The sequence below is a fragment of the Microtus oregoni genome, unplaced genomic scaffold (genome assembly GCF_018167655.1).
Source record: "Microtus oregoni isolate MIOR12 unplaced genomic scaffold, Mior012 000033F_ref0000390, whole genome shotgun sequence".
In the NCBI taxonomy this organism is placed as follows: domain Eukaryota; kingdom Metazoa; phylum Chordata; class Mammalia; order Rodentia; family Cricetidae; genus Microtus; species Microtus oregoni.
In genome coordinates, this window is record NW_024543092.1 from 17,873,848 (window position 1) to 17,896,056 (window position 22,209).

At 46.5% G+C, this 22,209-nt stretch overlaps 1 protein-coding gene across 1 annotated transcript; it reads left to right on the plus strand.

Annotated features, from left to right (window-relative positions):
- Positions 1–631: 631 nt before the first annotated feature.
- Positions 632–21,592, plus strand: LOC121466390 (acetyl-CoA acetyltransferase, cytosolic). The gene is made up of 9 exons (XM_041680075.1): positions 632–773; positions 1,262–1,396; positions 6,047–6,228; positions 10,016–10,133; positions 14,280–14,423; positions 15,808–15,930; positions 17,264–17,418; positions 20,143–20,253; positions 20,597–21,592. Exons 1-9 carry the CDS (start codon positions 719–721, stop codon positions 20,765–20,767), a joined length of 1,194 nt encoding a protein of 397 aa, XP_041536009.1. The 5' UTR covers positions 632–718; the 3' UTR covers positions 20,768–21,592.
- Positions 21,593–22,209: the final 617 nt, after the last annotated feature.

Here is a 22,209-nt window from a genome sequence, read left to right on the forward strand (position 1 = left end):
AAAAGCAGACAAACATCAATGTGCACAGAATAAAAATAAATACATCTTTTAAAAATGTATTAAAAATGAAGCGTGAGAGCCAGGGGCTGGACGGGGGGTTGGGGGTGGGGGTGGCCAGAGGGAGTCGCCAAAAGGCATGAATGACACAAGGAAGACAGCTAAGTAGAAGATCCCAGAATGACCATGGCAGAGTAGCAAGTCCAAAATGATTTGAAACAGAGCGATCCATTGCCCTAAGAATCTCTCTTAGTAAAGAGGCCTCGCGCCCAGAAGATGTCAGCGCTGAGGACCCCCAGAAGGGGCGGGAGGTGCCTACCCAGAAGAGGCTAGGCGGCTCCCTGGGGTGTGTCGCCTGAAGACCCCCAAGACACCCTAGAACCTTTACCCCCGACCCCACCGCAGACTCCTAGACCGTCGGCTCAGCACATCGCTCTCCCACACCCCCAGACTCTCCAGATCCACCCAACATCCCCGGATCGCCTACGACCACGCTAACCAGACACACACGGGTGCCTTGACCCCACCCCATCCTAGACAACCGGTCCTCTACCCACCCTACTCCGGCTCTTGGGCCCGCCCAGCGTGTCGCGCAGGCGCGTGGGGGCGTGGCGGGGAGGCTCCAGCTCCGCCTCCCAGCCAGGCCTACGCGACTGGAGGAAGTTTTACCTCAGTCGCAGACTGCGCCTGGCTGACAGCTGGCAGGGAGCGGAGCGACAGGATGAGTGCCGGCTCGGACCCCGTGGTCATCGTCTCTGCGGCGCGGACCGCCATAGGTGAGCGTCCCGACCCATCGGCCCCCGGCCCTTCGCCCGGGCAGCTGCGCCGAGAACCGGGCTCGCGTGACGGGGAGGGGGGCGGCGGGCCAGCCGGCCGCGGACTCCGCGGACCTGTGCCTCGCGCCTCGCCCGTGGCCCCGCCCCTCGCGCTGCGATTGGCTCCTTGCCGTAGAGCCACCGCTCTGCCGGGATCACCTATTGGCTGCCTCTGGGACGCGCTCTATCTCCTGATCCGTGATTGGCCCGCTCTGCCAAGCACCATCGGTCACGCCGTGGCGGTGGGGGCCGGGAGCCAGGGGTCTGAGCAGGGGTTCCGGACAGGCCTTGGCATTGTCCCCGAGGTCCACATCGCCTGTGCCCCCCCCCCCCCCCCCCCCCGGCGCTAGACGTCTTTGCACGGAGAGCATGTGGCCCCTTCCTCCTCCTCTGCCATCCTCAGTGTTCCCTCGGTTCACACGCCTTCTCTCTCCCCGGTTCCGCCGTAGGCTCTTTCAATGGTGCCCTGTCTACTGTGCCTGTCCACGACCTGGGGACAACTGTCATCAAAGAAGTTCTGCAGAGGGCCAAGGTGGCTCCAGAAGAGGTGTCCGAGGTCATATTTGGGCACGTTTTGGCGGCAGGTAACTCCTCAGTAACCCCAGGACAGGTCGGGCTCATTAGAAACACACCATTTATTTGCACATGAACACACACACCACCGGACAGTTCTTGTCTTAGAGTTCCCTGTGCCAGGAGTCCTTCTGTCCCGCCTCCTTTACAAGCTTCTTCCCTGAGTGATCCCAGACCACCGACCTGTGCCGTCTTTGCATTGTTAGAAGCAAGGCCAGCCTGGTGCATAGGAGAGTACGCATGACCCTCCCCCGCACCCCTAAAATGCCACACATTGGATCAAAGCGTGTGGGCCTGGCACTGTGCCAGCAGCAGGAAGGATGGCTGTAGCAGAACAGGTATGTGCCTGTCCACTTGTCACGAGATAGGTTGTTCCTCACCCGTGGGAGCTTAATCACTCCCTGGAGGGAGACAGGAGAGCCTGAGAACGCCTTCACTTTAGCTCTGCTTCCTGCTGGGTTGTAGACCAGTGACCCCGACCATTCCGTGTTGATAATAGACATGGGGTCTGGGTGTGTAGCTCAGTGGTGATGTATGTGATTAGCATGCGTGAAATCACGGGTTCACCGTCTTGCCATCCCCTATGTCCCTCGGCATACATCTGAACTGATTGTAGAGATTTGATTATTAGTATTCACAACCGACTTCTGTTCTTACACTGCCTGGGACCTTGCCCATCTGCAGGTGTGCAGGCTGACTATTCCATGTTTGAAATACTTGGAGCCGGGATTGTTTTCATTTCAGATCCCCTCACTGGATTTTGCAACATCTGTAAATGTTGTCCTTTTTCTAAATTATTGCTACCTCTTAATCCACAGCTGTCCTAATCAGCAATTGCAACTCTGCCATGATCTGCAGAGAACAGGCCACGAGGGCCTGAGGGAATTCTGTTCCCTCAGGCACCCACTCTTTCAAAGCTACTAAAGGAACTTAACTAAATCTCTGTCCCTCTAAAGGTTAACTCAAGATTCAAGGTTTGAGGCTGAATAGCAAGTAGCTTACCTCTTTCTCCTGTCTCTCCAAAAGTGCCTCTCCTCACCCCTCCTTAAAAAGCTTCTCCACCTGGCTCTTTCCTACCACTTCCTGTCAGCTAGTTGCTGACTTGGCCTCCTGACTGCAGGTGAATTTTATTTAATCAAACACATCTTTGCATCATTTAACAAATGTTCCAGAGTATCAACTAAAGTAGCACACCTTAAAATAATATTCCATGACACATATATGTATATATACATGTATAAACACACACGTGTATGTATATATATATGATGAAGTATCATTGTTACCAAACTTGATGTCACAATTATTATCTCAAGCCAGGTTCAGCCAGTTGTCTTTCATAATAGCAAATATTAAGCCTGGAATAGCAAAATGGATAGAAAATGGGCAGTCACGGGGAATTTATTTAATTTGGTTAAACTGGGAAGAGAGGCAAAGAGACCCATTGAGCCCTCACGTCCATCTTCATGGTCCAGAAGTGAGAGTAACTTTAAATAGTCAAGTTAGGGCCACACCCACTATTGACCCATCACCTGGGTCAAAATAGAGTTAGCAACGTGGTCTGACAAGTTGTCACAGTGTGTGATATCTCTTTTTTAAAAGCAGGGTTTCTCTGAGTGGCAGACCTTGCTGTCCTAGAATTTGCACCATAGACCAGACTGGCATCTAACCCACAGAGATCTGCCTGAGTGCTGGGATTATAGGAGCACACTACCAAGTCCAGGTCAAGCACTTACTGTTTCCCAGTAGCTATGGGGTCAGTCCTGAAATTCTGTCTGTAGACCAGGCTGGCCTCAAACTCACAGAAGTCCACCTGCCTCTGCCTCCCAAGTTCTGGGATCAAAGGTGCATCCCACCACTGTGCCTGGTGCAAAACCTTTTTCTTTCTTTTTTTTTTTTTTTTTGGTTTTTCAAGACAGGGTTTCTCTGTAGCTTTGGAGCCTGTCCTGGAACTAGCTCTTGTAAACCAGGCTGGCCTCGAACTCACAGAGATCCGCACACCTCTGCCTCCCAAGTGCTGGGGGATTAAAGAGGTGCGCCACCACTGCCCGGCATCTTTTTTTTTTTTAAAGATTTATTTTATTTATTATGTATACAGTGTTCTGTCTGCGTGTTTGCCTGCACACCAGAAGAGGGCACCAGATCTCATTACAGAGATGGTTGTTAGCCACCATGTGGTTGCTGGGAATTGAACTCATAACCTCTGGAAGAATAGCCAATGCTCTTAACCTCTGAGCTATCTCTCCAGCCCACAAGATCTTTTTCTAAGAGGTAGCTTCTACCTCTGCCTGCTATCAGGCCTCAACTTCTTCCTTCTCCTACACAGGATTTGTGGGGACTTCCAGTTTGGGGGTCACTGTTTCAGTAGTCTGAAAGACTGAGGAATACAAGTGTCTCTAAAACATATCTTCCTCTCTTAGAGCCTGAAGAGATGGTGCTCCTGCTTTCCTAGAGGACCTGGGCTCAGTTCCTAGCACTCTCTTGGAGGTTTATAGCCTCCCTCACTCCAGATCCAGGAAACTGAACACCCTCTTCTGGGCTTCACAAGTACCAGGCACCCTCCAACATACATGCATACATACATAAGGCCAAGCATTCATAACTAATATTAAGCCTCTGAGTCATGACTTGAGAGCTGGAGGTGTGAGAAAGCCTGCTACAAGTCAAACTGCATCTTTACTCTAACTAGAATATAAGGGATCATGCAGTGTCCCTTCAGCTTACAAAAGTTTTATATTGCCTGGCTTGCTGATCCATGAGTATAACCTCAGCACTCTGAGACCTGTGAATTGAGGGTCATGGGATTGAAGTCAGCCTGAGCCCTTAGCAAGATGATCCCTCCTAAGAAGGAAAGCCAGGAAAGGCTGCAAATGTTGTAGACCACTTGGCTGGTATGCACACACCACTGGGTTCAATACCTTGCACAGAAAAAAGAAGAATATATACTAGGCTCAGTACTTTGGAGCTTTTGAGATTCTTAAAATACAGATATTTGACATGCATTTGTTAAGTTTAGTTTTGTAGTTCTCCTCATTTCTTTATCTTTTCAAGTCAGTGTTTCTCTGTGTAGCCTTGGCTGTCCTATAACTCATTCTGTAGACCAGACTGGCCTCGAACTAAGAGACCTGCCTGCCTCTGCTTCCCAAGTGCTGGGATTTAAGGTTTGTGTCACTACCACCTGGCTCTTTTTTTAAAAAAAAAAAGTGTGTGTGTGTGTATACATGTTTATTTATTTTTATATATTTTTATATTTGTGTTATATTTGTGTATGGGTGTCTTGTCTACATGTGTGTCTGTATATTGCATGCATGCCAGGTTTCCAGGGAGGCCAGAAAAAGGTATTGGAGTCCCTTGAACTGTAGTTACAGCAAGGAAGTGTCATAGATGTGGGTATATGTGAAACTTGCAAAGGCGGGACCCCTCTGCCATTCGTCATACAATGACAGATATGATAGCATTTCAAAGGTTTGACTCCATTCCTTCTCTGCTGCTGCTTCTTTCCTTTTTTTGTAAAGGAAAACATTTTATTGAGGTGATGGCTTATAGTTTCAGAGGTTTAGTCCATTACCAGAATGGCAGACCTCGGTATACAGACAGACATGGTGCTGGAGAAGGAACATGTTGATATGCAGGCAACAGGAAGTAGACTGTGTACTTCTCTGCTTCTTTTAAGGAACTATTCTGATTTTGCCAGCTGAAGGATATCACGGATATGCCAACAGAAAGGCGTTTGTTGGTTCTAATTATTTTTTTAAAGGAGTATCTTTCCTCACCCCCTATTTATTTATTTATTTGTTTGTTTGTTATGTATACAATAGTCTGTCTGTGTGTCTGCCTGCAGCCCAGAAGAGGGCATCAGATCTCATTTCAGATGGTTGTGAGCCACCATGTAGTTGCTGGGAATTGAACTCAGGACCTTTGGAAGAGCAGGCAATACTCTTAATTCTGAGCCATCGCTCCAGTCCTGTTGGTTCTAATTCTATTATATATATTTAACTTTAGTTTTTATGTTTTGAGAAAAGGCCTTACTATGTAGTACAGTTTGGCCTGGAATTCACTATGTAGTTCAGACTGACTTGAACTGCTCACGGTTCATGCAAGTCTCAATTGAATATGTAGCCCAGACTAGCCTCGAACTTACTGTGAACCTTCTGCTTCGACTTAAGAGAATGCTGGGGTTGCAGGTGTGAGCTACGACAAAACACCAGCACGATTTTCTACATTGCTTTTATGCATAGTTCTCCTCTTTAATTTTCTTTTCTTCCTAAGTGTCGTTGTTATATGGCAGGCTTCTGGGAGCAAGTGCTCTCCATGTCAGAATTATGCCGTGTGTTTACAGCCATGTGACCGGCTGGCTGTCACCCTTGGTCTTAGTTACATTTCTTGCCGAGTAGGAGGAAAAGTCTGGCCTCTAGAGAGAAAGGTCTTAAGGTTCTGTGTTAAGGCTTTGGGAACTTGCTTGTGGAGGAGGAAGCGTCTCGTTGAAACACCTAGGAGTTGCACAAGGTGTTATCTGTCCCAGGTGGAGTGGCAGGGAGGGAGGGAAGCAGGCATCTGTGCTCTGTGAGAACTTGGCTGCCTGAGAGCATTTAGCCCAGACTTGTCCCCACATCTTTTACTTTCTCCTGATGGCTTAGAGGCCTCCGTGTTCCTTGTTTCAGGTTGTGGGCAGAATCCCACTCGACAAGCCAGTGTGGGTGCAGGAATCCCCTACTCGGTTCCAGCATGGAGCTGCCAGATGATCTGTGGCTCAGGCCTGAAAGCCGTGTGCCTTGCAGCCCAGTCCATAGTCATAGGTGACTCCAGCATTGTGGTTGCAGGAGGCATGGAGAACATGAGCAAGGTAAGTGCAGAGGGGCTCACCGTCCTGTGTGCTGCTGATGGACACACGGAAAACGACTCAGCCTGGAGCCCTGCCTGAATTTCCATTGTTCTCCAGGTTGGATGGGAAATGAAAAACAGCTCATCAGCCAGGCAGTGGAGCCAGGGTGTGATTTTTCTAAGCTGTTTTTCCAGAAGCATACAGTGTTTTCTGAAATGAACCCCCAAGATTAGCTCATTGCTGTCTCACCCGTGCTTACTATGTAGCCAAGGCTAGCCCAGGAATTGTTACATATCCTAGGCTATCCTTAAGTGCTTGCCTCTCCAGCTCTGCTTCCTGAGTGCTAAGTTTACAGGCATATGCTACTGTGCCCAGAAACCTTTTTAAATATTTGAATATTATCCAAGTATCCAAAGCTAATATCTCTCTCTCTCCCCTTCTCTCCCTCTCTCCCTCTCCCCCGCTCCTTTCTCTCTCATCATTTCTCTCTCTCTTTCTTTCTTTCTTTTGCTTTTTTGAGGTAGGGTTTCTCTGTGCAGTCCTGGCTTGCCTAGACTCACTCAGTAGACCAGGCTGGCCTGAAACAGAGATCTGCCTGTCTCTGTACTGGGATTAAAGGCGTACACCACGTCCACATGCCCCAAAACTTTTCTTTAAGAGTTGTCTTCTTTACAACATTTGCGGGGGGTGTTATTGATTTTTACTGAGATCTACATTTTGCTCTGCTCCCCTCCCTGCCTCTCCGTGTCTCTCCAACCCTCTCCCACGGTCCCAATGTTTTCAATTTACGCAGAATATCTTATCTTTTTCTACTTCCCAACTTTAAAGGTTTAAAAGCTCCTTTTTACCCTGCTTAAAAAGGTAGTAAACATGTCTGTTACAGGAAATAACGTTTTGAGAACATTAAAACGATAAAAGACTATCTTCATACTTATGAAGTTGGCAACAAGGTTATTGAGGCCACCTGAATCATCCAGATTTATAATTCAACTCCTCTACTTATTATCAAAGAATAAATATTAGATAGTCCAACAAAGGAGTAACTGCTCCTGACTGATATCGTGGTTAGGCCCCAGATTGCCACCTGAGACGCTGTCAAGTTTTTCATTTCTGTGGTAGGTTGTTTCCCATCATGCACCGCTATCATTCTCCTCTTCTCTATAAAAATAACAATAATAGAGGCTGGAAGTGGTGGGACACACCTTTAATATCAAAAAAGAAATGGTAATAAAATAAAGTGGGCACATGCCCCTTCCCCTAGGCAGGTGGAGGTCAGAGGACAGCTTCTGGAGCAGAGTCTCCTCTTCCACCAGGTGGGTTGTGGGGCTTGAACTCAGATCATCAGACTTGGTACAACTGCCTGTACCACTGAGCCATCTCACTGAAATGTCTTCCCCCCGCCCCCTTTTTTTTTTTTTTTTTTTTTTTTTTTGGTTTTTCGAGACAGGGTTTCTCTGTAGCTTTTTGGTGCCTGTCCCGGAACTAGCTCTTGTAGACCAGGCTGGCTTCAAGCTCCCAGAGATCTGCCTGCCTCTGCCTCCTGAGTGCTGGGATTAAAGGTGTGTGCCACCACCGCCCGGCTCTTTTTCCCCCCTTTTGTTTTTATTCACTTATTACTGGTTTTTAAAAACAACTTTTCTGGGTAGCCCTGGCTGTCCTGGAACTTGTTTTGTAGAACAGGCTGACCTTAAACTCAGAGATCTGCCTATCTGTGCTTCCTGAGTACACGGATCAAAGGTGTGTACCACCATGCTATTTTCCCCACCCCCAGAGTTTACAGAGGGTCCTATGTAGCTTGGACTGGCATGGAACTTCTCAAGTATTCCAGGTTGGCCTCAAATTCACAGAAATCTACCCATCACTGCCCACACGAGGGCTGACGCTACCCTTTTTTGGAGAGATGGATCTAAATGTTCTTTAAACAGAGTGGTCAGTGGAGCTCATAAATCTGCTGTTTAAAATCCCTAGTTCATATTGGATTGAACTCTAGAGACAATGCCCCACAGCTGAAAGTCCTAGGGCAACTGAACTCAAACATGTCAGGTAGGATTCTGTGCAGCTCGAGCAGCCTGTTCCTAGACACAGATCATCAGTCCAGGTTACAGCACAACCCCAGACAGTGTTCTACTTTAGACTGGGAGCCAGAGCTCAGAACAGTCCACACAAATACTCGAGACCATGATCCACACACACAGCACATAGCACCTGAGCAGGACAGAGGGAACAGGAGACAGGCTAGCTTGTCTTTATGTTTTCCCATGTGAGGAAGGGTCCAGTGACAGGTGGCCACTTAACCTTGCCATGGCCCTTGGTCGGGAGGAACCCCAGGGACCAGACTTTGTTGATCTCCTAGAGGGTAGAACACATAAAAGACACCCATGGTGAAGCATGCCCAGTCCCTGCTGTTCAGGAGGATGAGACTGAGAAGCACGTGAGCCCAGAAGCTCAGGACCAGCCTAGATCACACGGCAAGGCCTTGTCTCAAAAATCAAAAGAAAGATCGTGGCCAAGGGTCATGGAGAGCTGCCCCTCTCCAGGAGGTTTGCCATCCTGCTCTGTCTTGCCAAGTGCTGTCCTTGAAGCTGGCACTGCAATGGAGCAGTATCTTCTTCCTGTTGAAGCAGCTCCAGGGCTGACCTTGGAAGCCACTGGTCGGAATCCTAGTGAGCTCAGCCACTAGGAGGAGGCCGAAGGTCACACACAATAGATGGAGTCTTTCTGGTCAGACACAGTTACAGTGCAGACCTGGACCTAGGGCTGTTGTGTGTGGTCAACAAACCAGTGTTGTTATTCCCAACAATTAGTGTTGTTATTCCCACTTTAGAGGTGGGAACACTGATATCCAGAGCTGCCACTTAAATGCATGGCTTTTGTTTTGTTGCTTCTTAAAAACAATAAGCATATGATATTATGGGTTTAATTATGTCATTTTCATTCCTAGATATCATTGTACTTTTCTAGATATCATTGTATGATTGACTCGCCTCTGTGGACTCCTGGTCCATTATTACCCTTTCCTTTGTATGCTGGAAGTTAGAAAAACCTTCTGTTTAGAAACCCTCCTCTCAGTTCATTTGGAAACCTGACTGTTCTCCCTGTGGGTCTTCTGTCTCCTGTCTAAACGGACATTAGATGTGCTGGAGCATTGAAGGGTGGTGGAGGGCTGGTACTGTTGTGACACGTGCTCCAGCCCAGCTCCTAGCGTCATAGTCAGGGGCCTCGCAGTTGCCTATAATCCAGCTCCAGGGCATCCAGTTCCCTCTGGTCTCTTCAGGCACACATGACATTTCTTTCTTTCTTTCTTTTTTTGGTTTTCTGAGACAGCGTTTCTTTGTATAGCTTTGGAGCCTATCCTGGAACTCACTCTGTAGACCAGGCTGTCCTCGAACTCACAGAGATCTGCCTGCCTCTGCCTCCTGAGTGCTGGGTTTAAAGGCATGTGCCACCACCACCCAGTTTAAACACAACATTTATTAAAATAGGTACATGATTGGGGTTTTTATGCCATCACCTAAGGTAATACTTGTCTATCTAGGAGGAAAAAGTGGAATCATTAGGACTTAAAACCCAGAATGGACAGGTTTGAGGGAGAAATGGAAATAGACAAGTTATAGAGGAAGAGATTCCTAAGGGGAGGCAGGTGGGATGGTCTGCTAATGCCAACAGGTTTCAGGCCCTGACCTGGGGAAGCAGGTAGTGGGGAGAAGGGCTTGATGGGTAAATGAAGAGGGAGGAAGTCAGGTCCAGACCATTCATAAGGAGAGGATAATGACCACCAAGACTAACCTGTTTTCACGTCCATTTCCAGGCCCCTCACTTGGCTCACCTGAGAGCAGGAGTCAAGATGGGTGAGATGCCGCTGGCTGACAGCATCCTCTGTGATGGCCTTACAGATGCGTTTCACAACTATCACATGGGCATCACAGGTAAGGCTGATGTGGCTGCAAACACCGGCTTAGAAAAGGTTTACAAGAGCATGGGACTTGAGGTTCGTAGTGTAGGCTGTGAGTCTGGTGACCATCATGCTACCCTCCTGTCCAGCATCTGCTTTAGTGAGGAAGCTAAGGCATACAGTAGCTCCCAAGGAGTCCTGGAATATGTATGGTGTTGAATACTCAAGGAGCTTCCCTAGGTGGCCTGTGATCTGCTTTTGACCTGATTCCAGAGAATTTGTTACAGCTGTAGATATCATTGATCAGCATCAGACTTTAGTAGCTAGACCCTGCACACAAGCAAGGAGAAAGAGGTCATGCCTTCCAAATGTCTGTGACTCACTCATTCTGTCTTTAATGTTCCCTATAGCACCTGCTGACGGTATGTCCACATTGTCACTGGCAGAGGGTAGATGACAATACAAAGCAGCCACAAGATGACAAAGAGTTTCACCAGATTTTAAGGTCATAAAACCAAGAAAGTGAGACAGTAATAGAAGATTGTTAGGAACCTGAATGGACAGCAAGTGACGTCCTGAAAGGCACATTTTGCTGATGCCATGGCTGAGCTACCAGTGTAATGATGACTATTATCGGAGTGATGGGTCAATGGTCAGGGGTACTAGCCTTGTTGCAAAGGACCTGAGTTTGGTTCCCAGCACCCACATCATGTGGCTCACAATCATCTTTAACTCCAGTTTCATGGGATCATTTGCCTTCTGATCTCCACAGGCACTATACATACATGGTGTACATAAGCTAATTCAGCCCAGCATACATACACATAAATAAAAATAATAAATTTTAAAAACTTTTTTTTAAAGAACTTAGGCAGGCATCGTGATACACACCTTTAGCCTCAACACTTGAGAGGCAGTGACAGACAGATCTCTGTGAGTTTTAGACCATTCTTCTTAGTACTGTGTGGGCTTTTAGGCCAGCCAGAAATACACCACATTTAGTTCCTGTCTCAAAAACAAAAGACAGCTGGGCGGTGGTGGCGCACGCCTTTAATCCCAGCACTCGGGAGCCAGAGGCAGGCGGATCTCTGTGAGTTCGAGGCCAGCCTGGTGTACAAGAGCTAGTTCCAGGACAGGAACCAAAAGCTACGGAGAAACCCTGTCTCGAAAAATCAAAAAAAAAAAAGGAATCAAAAACAAAAGACAAAAAAACCCTTAAAAACATGACTGTTGTGTGTAGGTATGAAAGCTCCAGTTTAGGGGCTGGAGAGATGGCTCAGCAGCTAAAAGCACTCAGTGCTCTTGCAGAGGATCCAAGTTCAATTCCTACCTCCCACAAAATGATTTCACGGGATCCAATACCCTTTTCTGATTTCCAAGGACAGCAAGCATGCATATGGTACATATACATACATGAAAGTAAAACAGTCAAGCATAAAATTAAATTAATTAAATATTTTTTAAAAAAATGTTTAAAAGAGGGCTGGATTAATTAAATATTTTTTTTAAAAAATATTTAAAAGAAAACTGTATTCCAGAAGGTTCATCCTGCCCAGGAAGCTGACAGTAGAAGGTACCACATCCTTAGGAAGTTCCACAGGGTCTAAGCCTAGCAGAGAGACAGCATACAGGCTGCTCTAAACTGCCTGCTCTCCTTAGTGTGCTCTCTCTCTCTTTTTTTTTTTTAAGATTTATTTATTTTTTATGTATACAGTATTCTGCCTGCATGTGTACCTGCACCCCAGAAGAGGGCACCAGATCTCATTACAGATGGTTGTGAGCCACCATGTGGTTGCTGGGAATTGAACTCAGGACCTCTGGAAGAAGAGTCAGTGCTCTTAACCGCTGAGCCATCTCTCTAGCCCCTTAGTGTGCTCTCTTTACAGATACATTTTCTCTGCAGAACTGAAATGAGTACATCGATACTCTCTACTTATAAATCCTTGGCATGGAAGAATGCTATGATCTTCTGGATTAACCCCCTCATTTCATTAAATAAGGAAGCAGAGTTGTTACCCCTTTGGGTGATCGAGAGACGCTTTCATGGGGGCAGCCTAAGACCATCTGCATATCAGATACTTACATTACGATTCGTAATAGTAGCAAAATTACAGTTATGAAGTTACAACAAAAATAATTTTATGGTTGGGAGTCACCACAGCATGAGGAACTGTATGAAAGGGCTGCAGCATTAGGAGAGTTCAGAACCACCGATCTTGGTCCTTGTATCCTGTGTTGACAGATGAAGCAATTGAAAAATCAATATTTTTACTATATATAAATATAACTTGCCAGGTAGTGGTAGCACTTTTAATCCTAGCACTTGATAGGCAGAGGCTGGCCAATCTCTGTGAGTTCAAGGTCAGCCTTGTCTACAGAGCAAGTACCAAGACAGGCTCCAAGGCTACACAGAAACCCTGTCTCTAAAAACATCAATAATAAATAAATCTATATATTTCTAAAATCTTAAACAGAAGTAACATTTGACTGTGTATTAAATAAACCCTGAGAAGTGAAGCAACTTGTTCTAAAGCTGGCAGCAATGACTGAGGTTCCGTGAGAAGTACCAGTCATAGGAATAGGGTGATAGGAAAAGGCCAAGAGTGTAGGCACAAGAGACAGCGTGTGCAAATGCAAGGAGGTCTTGGGGATGTGTCAGTCAGGGATTCAACAGCCCAGAAAGCTAAAAAACACCAGCAGACCATGGAAGGTGTCCTGGTTCTTACCTGGATCTTAGCCACCTCGTGTCTAGCTAGTTTCTCAAGATAGACACTCATACTAGCTTGATGGAGGAAGGTCATTGGTAATAAACTGCCTTGGCCCATTTTGATAGGCCATCCCTTAGGTGGGTAGAGTAGGCAGAACAGAATGCTGGGAGGAAGAGGAAGTGAGCTCAGACTTGATAGCTCTGCTCTCTGGAGCAGACATGATGACGCTCTGACCCAGGATGGACGTAGGCTAGAATCTTCCCGGTAAGCACACTTTGGGGTACTACACACATTATTAGAAATGGGCTAGTCCAGGTGCGAGAGTTAGCCAAGAAGAGGCTAGATATAATGGGCCAAGCAGTGTTTAAATGAATACAATTTGTGTGTTGTTATTTCGGGGTATAAGCTAGCCAAGCGGCCAGGAGCTGGGCTGTGGGAAGAGGCCCGCAGCTCCTTCAACACTAGCTGCCTGAACATCACTAAGATGGTCATTAAAAATTTAGATCCTGAAGCTAGTTTCAGGTTAGAGCACTTGTTCAGCATATGTGGTGTTCTGGGCTCCATACAAAACAAGCACTCAAACAAAGAAAACAACACAGAAACTTCATCTCCAAGGGCACCAAGCCTCACTGACTATCCATAAGCAAGATAAACTGGTTACCACCTGTGCCAACACGCCATTATTCAGTGAGGAATATAAGGTAATGTGATGGAAGAGAGGAGCTTTCTAGCCATGGTTAGAAAGATGACTCAGTGTTTAAAAGTGCTTACTGTACTTTAGGGGACCAGTATTCAGTTCCCAGCAACCATGTCAGGTGGCTCAGTGCCAGACATCTGAGGCCATGTTCCGGCCTCCTTAGCCAACTGCACGTGTGCACACAGACACAAACACACATGTAAAATAAATCAAAATCTTCTTAAAATTGAAAAATGGATATCAAACTTAAGGAGCACAGGTAGTCTGAAGATCTAAAGACATTTACAGTGAAGAGCACCAGATCCTAATTAATGCAGTAGCCTGATACTCAGAGATCTTCCTGCCTCTGCCTCCAGAGTGCTGGGATTAAAGGCGTGCGCCACCACCAACTAAACTGGCTTATTCTTAAGTCATATTATATCAAAAGGTAAGGTTTGATGAAGAAGCCAAGAAATGGTATCAATGTTAAATTTCCTGATTTAAAAATTAAAAAAAAAAAGAATGAAAGAAGCCAAGCAGTGGTAGCACACATCATTAATCCCAGCACTTGGGAGGCAGAGACAGGCAGATCTCTGTGAGATCTAGGCTGCTCTCTATGAGTTCCATGCCAGCCTGGTCTATAAAGTGAGTTCTAGGACGGGCACCAAAGCTACACAGAGGAAACCCTGTCTCGAGGAAGAAAGAAAGAAAGAAGGAAAGAAAGAAAGAAAGAAAGAAAGAAAATCCCAAAAAACCCAGCTTTTGAAAGTGCTGTTTTTTTCTTTTTTCTCCTCAGCTGAAAATGTAGCCAAAAAATGGCAAGTGAGCAGAGAAGCCCAGGACAAGGTTGCAGTTCTGTCCCAGAACAGGGCGGAGCATGCACAGAAAGCTGGCCACTTTGACAAGGAGATCGTGCCAGTGCTGGTGTCTTCCAGGAAAGGTGAGTATGGAGACCACAGTACACATGAGCCTGTTTGTAGGCGTGACTGACACCTAAGGGTGGTATGGAGGGCTGTATGTGAACTTTAGGCTTTACAAGTTGTAGAGGTGTAGGCTTCACACATCGGCATGTGAGAGAGTTGATGGTGATGTTGTTGTTGTTGTTAGGTTTGCTTGTTGCTTGGTTTTTCTTTTTTTTTTAAGTTCATTTATTATGTATATAGGGTTCTGGGCACCAGATCTCATTATAGATGGGTGTGAGCCATTATGTGGTTGCTGGGAATTGAACTCAGGACCTCCGGAACAGCAGTCAGTTCTCTTAACCTCTGAGCCATCTCTCCAGCCCCTGTTTGGTTGGTTTTTCAAGACAGGGTTTCTCTGTGTAGCCCTGGCTGTCCTGAAACTCACTCTGTAGATCACAGAGATCTGCCTGATTCTCTCTCCTGAGTCCTGGGATTAAAGGTGTGGCCACTACTGCCCAGCATGTTGTTTTGATACATGATCTTGCTGTGTAGATGGCCTAGAGCTCACTCTGTGGACCAGGCTGGCCTCCCCCGCTTCTGCCTGCTGAGTGCTGGGATAACAGGTGCGACACCACACCTGGCTGGAAAGTGCTGTCTACACGGGATATGGTCACATGGGAAACTGTCATCTTCAAACTGTCCACAGCTGCAGTGTGTATGCAGTGGGCTCCATGAGAAGTGGAGCATCGGTCTGTGGTCGTTAGGGGACAATAGCTCTCCAAACCTTTCCGGAATGGCATCTACTCTGCAGAGTTGATCTTGTGTCTCACACTTGCATTCTGAAGGGAGCACATTCTCAAAAGATGTATCTTACCTTATTTTCATGTGTGTGCATATGTCTGTCTATCTGTATCTGTGAGTATATGCACATGTGTGTGGATACCCTTGGGACTGTTTGAAGATCTTGGATCCCTAGGAACTGGAGTTACAGGTTCTTATGAGCTGCTGGATGGAGGTAGATGCCAATTCTGGTCATCATGATGAATAGCAAGCAACCTTAAAGACTAAACAATCTTTCTAGTTCCTTAAAGACGCATCATGTTAGGGTTCTATCCATGCTCTGACGCCAAATCTGCAGACAGTTCCCTTATCCATAACTGACATTCATGCTTAGCTCATAGAAGGTGGATTGTCCCAGTCCTGAGCCACTCAGTTGTAGCCAGCTGAATGCTGTGATTCAAACCCATGTGCATACAATACTAATAACCTCTGTCCTTAGGAAGGGCTGTGGATTTGGAACACAGAAAGACTGTCTCATGAAGAGTTCTCATGGGGGGGTAGCATGCAGTAATTCTAGCAATTCCCAGCACTCTGCCTTCTCTGTACTCATCCCAGGGGGATAACTGGTTTTACTTTTTGCAGGTTCTACCGAAGTGAAAATTGATGAGTTTCCTCGCCATGGGAGTAACATGGAAGCCATGGGCAAGCTGAAACCTTACTTCCTTTCTGATGGGACGGGAACAGTCACCCCAGCTAATGCATCAGGTTCGATTTCTGAAGGGCATTAAGGGAAGAACCAACTGGTGAGGTCTACCAAGTGAATATGTCTTTCTACACAACATGATTCCTAAATCTGGGTTTAAGGGGGAAGCTTATTGTTTCTATATGCTTGGCTAGTTAATCTATACTTAATGAAGTGATTTCCTTTCTTGACACCTAGATTAAACATATGTGTGAAAGAATAAAACTATGAAGTTGTCTGGCCAGTGGTGGTACACACCTGTAATCCTAGTATGTCGTGAGTTCTAGGGCAGCCTGGTCTACAGAGTGAGTTCCAGGACAGCTAGAGCTTCACAGAGAAGCCCTGTCTCAAGGGAGTGGAGGGAATTTAAAGTTGCCAGGCATGGAGAGGCACTCATTTAATTTCAGCATTGCACCAGAGTTCTGTGAGGTGAAGCCAGCCTAGTATACCTGGTACACATAGGGAGTTCTGGGCCAGCCAAGGCTAGAAAGAGCCTGTCTCAAAAAAAAAAAAAAAAGAAAAAGAAAAAAAAGACTTCAGAGTTATCCTTTTTTTTTTAAATTATTTATTTATTATGTATACAATATTCTGTCTGTGTATATGACTGCAGGCCAGAAGAGAGCACTAGACCTCATTACAGATGGTTGTAAGCCACCATGTGGTTTCCAGGAATTGAACTCAGGACCTTTGAAAGAGTAGGCAATGCTCTTAACCACTGAGCCATCTCTCCAGCCCTCCTTCATATTTTTCTAGTTCCAGAAAGTTCCCAGTATCTGTGAGTGAGGCCTAGGTTTGTTTCTTTAGTTTCCTTCCATCTCCCTTCCCCATTGCTTTTGGAAGAGTCTTGCAGTGTTGTGTGGTCAATATCATATTCTAAACTTGATTTTTACCGTTTCCTTCCCTTTCCTCCCTTCCCTCCCTCCCTCCCTCCCTCCCTCCCTTTCTCCCTCCCTCCCTCCCTTTCTCCCTCCCTCCCTTCTTCCCTCCCTCCCTCCCTTTCTCCTTCCCTCCCTTCTTCCCTCCCTCCCTCCCTCCCTCCCTTCCTCCCTCCCTTCCAAGGCAGAGTTTCTCTGTGTAACAGGCTAGGTGCCTGTCTTAGAACTTGTTCTGTAGACCAGGCTGGCCTTGAACTCACAGAGGTCCACCTGCCTTTGCCTCCCAAAGGCTGGTTCTAAAGGCCGCTGCTGTGGCCACCCAGCAACCTTGACCATTTCTAAGTACACTGTGCGGTCTGATGAATCACAGGCAAGGGCTTTGCCAACCTGTCAGTAACTTGATGCTTTCAGGTGGAAAAGGTGGTGGCCTGGGTACATACCTGATGAAGAGCACTGTAGAAACCAAGTCACTTGTTCACAGGGATAAATGACGGTGCCGCGGCTGTGGTTCTTATGAAGAAGACAGAAGCTGAGAGTCGAAGGCTGAGACCTTTAGCAAGAATAGTTTCCTGGTCACAAGCTGGCGTGGAGCCCTCCATTATGGGAGCAGGACCAATTCCAGCCATAAAGCAAGCTGTGAGTCTTACTCTGTAGCCTTTCAGCTGTTTGTTTTCCATGTTTATAACAAAGTTCTGTGTAGCCCAGGACGATCTTGAGCAACCTTGTACTCCTGGGCCTTCAGCCTCCTTTCCCCAACTCCTGAGACCATTGTCTGCACCTGCGTATCTATCTGCCTCATCTTTGTGGACCTCATCCCTGACTTTGTTGATGCTCTGAGGGCAGCTGACTGCAGTTCTGTACAAGCTCCTCTTAAGCCCCTCCCCTTTCACTGTCACTCTGAAGTGTAAGGACATGCGTGATTTTGTTACTTCTACCAGCCTTTATTTGCTGTTTGCCTTTTGTGAAAACATTGTATTCCCCAGGCCTTAAGTGAATTTAGTTCTCTCCCTAACTTTCGGGTCACATATTTGTGTATATAACTGTGTCTTTGGGTTTGTGAGAAGGTAGAGACACATTGTTGTTCCAATAAAAAAAAAAAGCCAGGTGGTGGTGGCCCATGCCTTTAATCCCAGCACTTGGGAGGCTGAGGCATACAGATATCTGTGAGTTTGAGGCCAGCCTGGTCTACATAGTGAGTTTTAGGACAGCCAGGGATACACAAAGAAATCCTGCTTGAAAAACAAAGCAAAACAAACAAAAAACCAACCTACATATATGAGGGTTGGAGAGATGGCTCAGTGGTTAAGAGCACTGACTGCTCTTCCAGAGGACCTGGGTTCAATTCCCAGCACCCACATGGCAGCGCACAACTGTCTGTAACTCCAGTCCCTAGGGATCTAGGCCCTCTTCTAAAATCCGTAACCCTCACCAGGCATGTAAGTGGTGAACTTACACACCCACAGGCAAAATGCTCATATACAAAATAAAAGATTGTATATTTTTTTAAAAACGTGTGTGTGTGTGTGTGTGTGTGTGTGTGTGTGTGTAGAGAGAGAGCCAGGCCACTCTGAGGCTTCTCAGATGCCCAGTTGATAGGACAAACGGAACCTAGTTTTGTGTCCTTGCCCAGGGACATGTGTGGCAAGATCTAGTTTGGAGCTGGAGTCAAGACCTTGAAGGAGTTGTGTTTTTCCCCCTGAAGAGACTAGAATTCTCAGCCCCAAGGCCACCGTGTGCTTGGTGTGTGGCTCACTTGAGATACCCTGCGTTCCACTTGTGCAACACTGCTTGGTTAGCTTCCTGCTGACTTTTTCCATTGTCCCATTCTCCCCTAGAAGCTGCATATAAGGCGCTGTACTTACTAAAAAGCTAGCTTAGCATGAGACATAGCTTGTGCAAGACATCCTTGCCTTGGCTTTCCTCTCTTCTTGCTCCTGGTCTAGGACCTGATCTAGGACCCTGTCACTGAAGAATGACCTGCTTGTCCAGGGTGTGTGTTTGTGTATTTGTGTAGGCTTGGGACATATGTGGAAGTCAGACAACAACTTGCAGGAATTGTTCTTGCCTTAGACTTGTGAGACCTGGGGAGCTCCAGAGTGAAACCAACTAGCTGCACCCTTCTCTTGTATTTTTGAGATAGCCTAGGTGTCTTTCCAGCCCTGAGATCTGCCCATCTCTGCCTTCCCAGCAGTGTGATCCCAGGAGCACCACCATGCCTGGTTCTTTGTTTGGTTGGTTTGGTTTTCAAGATAGGCTTTCACTGTGTCGCTCTAGCTGTGGAATTCGCTTTGTAGGCCACCTGCCTCTGTTTCCTGAGTTGGGATTAAAGGCATGCGCCACCACCACCAAGCGTACCATTTTTTCCCAGTGTGGGTTCTGGGGATTGACCTTGGAACATTTGCACTTTGCCTCTTGAACCATTTTCTCCAGCCCCGGGTCAATTTTTATTTTATTTTATCTTATTTTATTTTGTTTTGTTTTATGTGCATGAGTGTCTTGCTTGTATATATGTCTGCCAGTGGAGGTGCCAGATCCCCTGGGACTGGAGTTACAGGCTGTATGGTGAGCTGCCATGTGAGTGTTGGGAACCGTGTATGGGTCATCTGGAAGTGCATCTGGTCTTTCTCCAGCCCCTAGGTTTTTTAAAAGTCAGATACAAGTGTGTATCTGTATCTGTATTACCTGCGCATAACACATGTTTGTTTTGTGTTTAACACAGGCTAGACTTCCTATGTTAAGGGGTATTTAGAGTATATTCTTTTGGTTTTGAGGCTGAGCCTTGCTCTCTATGATTTTAGATACTGTCCTGCCTGAGCTCCTGAGGTGCTAAGATTACAGGTGTGTGTCCCCACATCTACCTAGAGAACATCATCTGCCTTTTGAATGGCGTCAGCTTCACTGGGGGGGGGGGGGTTGAGCAGGGAAACATCACAGGCTCAGATAGAAACAATCCATACTGCCAGTGGTTTCAGATGGGGTGTCATTATGCAGGCTGACTGTGGCCTCCTCAGCCCTGTATTTACAGACAGAAACCACCATGGCACACCTACTTTCATAGGCAGTTTCCTAAAAGGGGTATCACTGAGGGGGATATTATGTATATCACTGTATCTTTTCTTTTTTAATTATTGTGTGTGCAAGCATGCAGTTGCCCCTGGAGGCCACAAGAGGGCATGTGATGCCGTAGAGCTGGAGTTGCAGGGGTTTGTGAGCTACCCAACATGAGTTCTGGGTCTGAAGTCTCATCCTCATGATAGAGCAGCAAGTATTCTTAACCACTGAACCGTCTCTCCAGCACCTCAAGTTTATACCGTTAATGTTAGTAATGAATGATTCGACTTCAGTTCATCTTTCCTGTAGGTTATGAAAGCAGGCTGGTCCCTGGAGGATGTCGACCTGTTTGAAATCAATGAAGCCTTTGCAGCAGTGTCTGCTGCGATAGCTAAGGAACTTGGATTAAACCCAGAGAAGGTAACCAACATGAATTGTGTGGTTTGCCAGTGGACTTGCACAATCCAAGTTTAGGGTTGTAAAAACCAACAAATGAGGTTATTTCCCAAGACTGGTTATCTTGGCAAGAGATGAACAAATACTAGTTAAGTTTCAGTTGACTTATTTGTTTTTCACAGAGGAGAACTGCGTTCACAATGAATAGGACAGTCTAGAAACAAGGACATCAGCAGTATTTACTCTTAAGCTTGACAGTGGGAGTTGAAAGGGTGGTTTGCTAGCATAACCCTGAGAGGACAAAGATAAACTGGGGGTGCTAGCTTGTGTCCACAGAAGACTGACTTGATCTCCTCCCCTCCTGTAGGTCAACATCGATGGAGGAGCCATCGCCTTGGGCCATCCTCTGGGAGCATCCGGCTGTAGGATTCTAGTGACCTTGTTACACAGCCTTGAGAGAATGGGCGGGACTCGTGGTGTGGCAGCCCTGTGCATTGGGGGTGGGATGGGGATAGCAATGTGTGTTCAGAGAGGATGACCTGCTTGACAGCCATCACCCATGAACACTTCTTGCTAAATCAGTGAAACACTATAGTATGTGAAATCAGAGGACCAAAGTGAGGACAGGAAGCCAGGTGGTCAGCTTGCTGTACTTTAATGAGACACCCAAGGCTAAGACATTGCGTCTGACACTGCTATAAATAAAAGGGAAATCCAATCAATCAGCCATCAAGGGCTCCAGAGTGAACGGCGGCGTTTTCATAACTTCCATGTTTATCGTCTTTGCTTTCTGGGTGCAATTTTATCAGATCATCGATTTTTTTTTGTTTGTTTTATTTTGTTTTTGTTTTTGAGATAGGTCTTTACCATGTAGCCTTGAAATTGTTTTGTAGACCAGGCTAACTTTGAACTCCCAGAGAGCTACCTGCCTCCTCCTTCTGAGTACTGGAATTAAAAAGGTGTATGCCATCATGCCTGGACCCCAAAATGACCCATTCAAAGGATGGTGATTGGGGCTTTTGTTGCAGACTTCAGGCTCCTCACTTTAACTGTGGTTGATTCAAAAGAACCCTTCTTGCTTGTTGTCTTGTGGTTTCCCATTGATCAAATCAAGACCAATCCTGTCATGGTGAAAATTCAGTGACCTCTTCCAAGCTGAAGTGGTGTTCTGGCCCACGAGACTGGGATTCAAACAAGTGTATCTCTGGGAGTAGAAAAGTGTGCAGCAGGCAGTTTTGATGTATTTTACTTCTCTGCTCTCGACTGGGTAAGATGTTATCTGCTTCAGATGTCTGTCTTGCCTTCCCCAGAATGATGGGCTGCAGCCTGGAATTGTGAGCCAAATAAACTCCTTCCTCCCTTCTGTTGCTCTTTGTCCGTTTTGTCATGACAGCAGAAATAAAGCTAGAACGTAAGGATGTATTAATGACAGTCAGCTTGAACAGAAAAGCCATGCTTTATAGTGTGTAACTGAGAGGTACAGCCAAAGACATCTGAAGCAAAATACTGGTTTTGGGCAGGTTGGGCAGAAAGCGTTCATTTATTATGGATATTACTAACAAGCCTCTATGTTCCTCAGATGAACCTGCCAGGAGGTAGCCACATGCACTGTGACAGTCATAAGCAGACTGTAATAGAGCAATGTGTCACACCCCTGCGATGGGTCAGTGATGGGCCAAATACACAGCAGCAGTGCCCTAAGAGTATAATGAAGTGAAGAATGCCTACCGCTGAGAGATGTCACCGCAGCTGTAGTCAGTGCAGTGCTGACGACAGACTACAGCCAACGTACTGCACACTAACCTGCACAGTGGCATAAACAGCATCTTAGATGAAAGTGTAAAGCCAGGCGGTGGTGGCACAAAACTATAATCCCAGCACTCGAGAGGCAGAGGCAGGCCTAGTCTACAGATCAAGTTCCAGGACAACTAAAGCTACACAGAGAAGCCCTGTCTCAAAAATCCACCACAACTGCAGCAG